The 1,720-nt window shown below is 45.6% G+C and overlaps 1 protein-coding gene across 1 annotated transcript in view; it reads left to right on the top strand.

The window, feature by feature from the left end:
* LOC107576059 (prokineticin receptor 1-like) overlaps nt 1–1,714 on the top strand; it is a gene marked incomplete at its 3' end in the record, with an annotated part of 10,782 nt that extends 9,068 nt beyond the window's left edge. The window contains exon 3 of the mRNA XM_016262327.1: nt 1,348–1,714. Within this exon, the coding sequence (XP_016117813.1) occupies nt 1,348–1,714 (367 nt within the window). The remainder of the gene's footprint in view (nt 1–1,347) is intronic.
* Between the last annotated feature and the right edge of the window lie 6 nt (nt 1,715–1,720).

Genomic DNA, 1,720 nt, shown 5'->3' with positions numbered 1-1,720 from the left:
ATCCTGAGACTCCGGCCTGGTCATGTGCCAAAAGTTCCCACCACTCCACCCCCCTTTTGAGGGTGAGAGCTCACTCCAATCGGAGTTTGGCCTCTTCCTGGGCATTAGCACATGACCCCCTCTCTAGCAGACATCTGCAGAGTTCCGGCCTGGGTGACACCTAATACTTTTGCAAAATGTTTCTTCCCATGTGTTGGGTTTAATTTGCGGCAGTATTGGCTCGATGTTTCCCTTGCGGCGCCATTCTTCTGGTTGGTGGATATGTGTGCTTTATCTTCTTCTTGTATAGTTCCCCTGTAGGGTGAACTCTGGTCGATTTCCCTCAGCCACCTGTGGCACTCAGACTCAGCGGAAGAGTCTCTTGCCAGGTTCTGTACTTGTGTTGTATGACTTTGTCACCCTCTGTAATGAATCAGGTGCCCATACATGTGATTCCCCTTGGATAGTCCTGTATGTAATTTCCAAGGTACAATTTCCCTTAGTAAACCCATTGACTTTCCCTTGACAGCCCACTGTCAACACAGGTGAATGTAACTGACTGAAGAAGGGAACGGAGATGTAACGGCCCTCATGCCACAACCTTAAACTGTACTGAATGACGGGATGCTTTCTCAGCACAAACCTGAATGAGTGGATGCGCGCTGCCATCTTATATACCCGTATGTATGGGGAGTGGCTTGGGATGCAAATTCCACTCGCCAGTCATTGGCCATTTCATGTAATGCTCAAAGGTGATTGGGGCTCCCAAGTGAGAACCCTAACGTTTGTGCCGATATAACGCCTCTGTTCCCTCCTTCAGGAAACGAGGGTTTCATTACATAACGTAACCTAAATGATTTTGGCTCATTTTGACCAGATCACTTTGTGTTGTTTTGGAAAGAATAAGCTCATGAATCAGACAACGCTCTTGCGTCTCCAAAGGGGCTGGTTATTTTTTAAGTTCAAAATAACTAGAAACAACTTCGTGTTTTGAAATGTATTGGAGTAAAAAGTATGATATTATGCTTTGTAATGTAGTGAAGTAAAAAGTAAAAATGTCCAAAAAATAAAGTACTCTGATAAAGTACAGAAACTTTAAAAAATACTAGTAAAAATACTCCGTTACTGTCCACCACCACTACTTGGCATATACCACTGACATCTAAACTCACATATCGTGACTGTGCTGAAAACAGTGACTATGACTGAATGTATATGTGCATGGCACAGCACTAAACCAGTGCAGCCTGTTAATTAGTACCTGGTTCAACAGGATTGTAAGTGTTTAAAATGCAGGTTTTTAGTGAATTTGCCCCATAGAGAAAGGAAATTGAATGGAATAACACTAATTGTCATTGTTGTGTTTAGGTATATGGCCATCGTTCATCCCTTGAGGCCCAGAATGAAGCACCAGACCGCATACTGTCTCATAACTGGGGTGTGGATCATCTCAGTGCTCATTTCCATTCCCTCTGCCTACTTCGCGTCCGCAACCAAAGTCCCCAATGGAGCAAACCGCAGCAAGACCTTCTGCGCCCAGATCTGGACGGTGGACCAGCAGCTGTATTATCGCTCATATTACCTGTTTATCTTCGCCGTGGAGTTTGTGGGCCCAGTGCTTACCATGGCCCTGTGCTATCTGCGCATCTCCAGAGAGCTCTGGTTCAAGAGTGTGCCAGGTTTCCAAACGGAGCAGATCCGCAAACGCCTGCGCTGCCGGAGGAAGACTGTTATGGTGCTG

The sequence above is a fragment of the Sinocyclocheilus grahami genome, unplaced genomic scaffold (assembly GCF_001515645.1).
Source record: "Sinocyclocheilus grahami isolate Dianchi unplaced genomic scaffold, SAMN03320097.WGS_v1.1 scaffold3161.1, whole genome shotgun sequence".
Lineage (NCBI taxonomy): Eukaryota > Metazoa > Chordata > Actinopteri > Cypriniformes > Cyprinidae > Sinocyclocheilus > Sinocyclocheilus grahami.
This window is presented reverse-complemented; position numbering and strand designations above follow the sequence as displayed.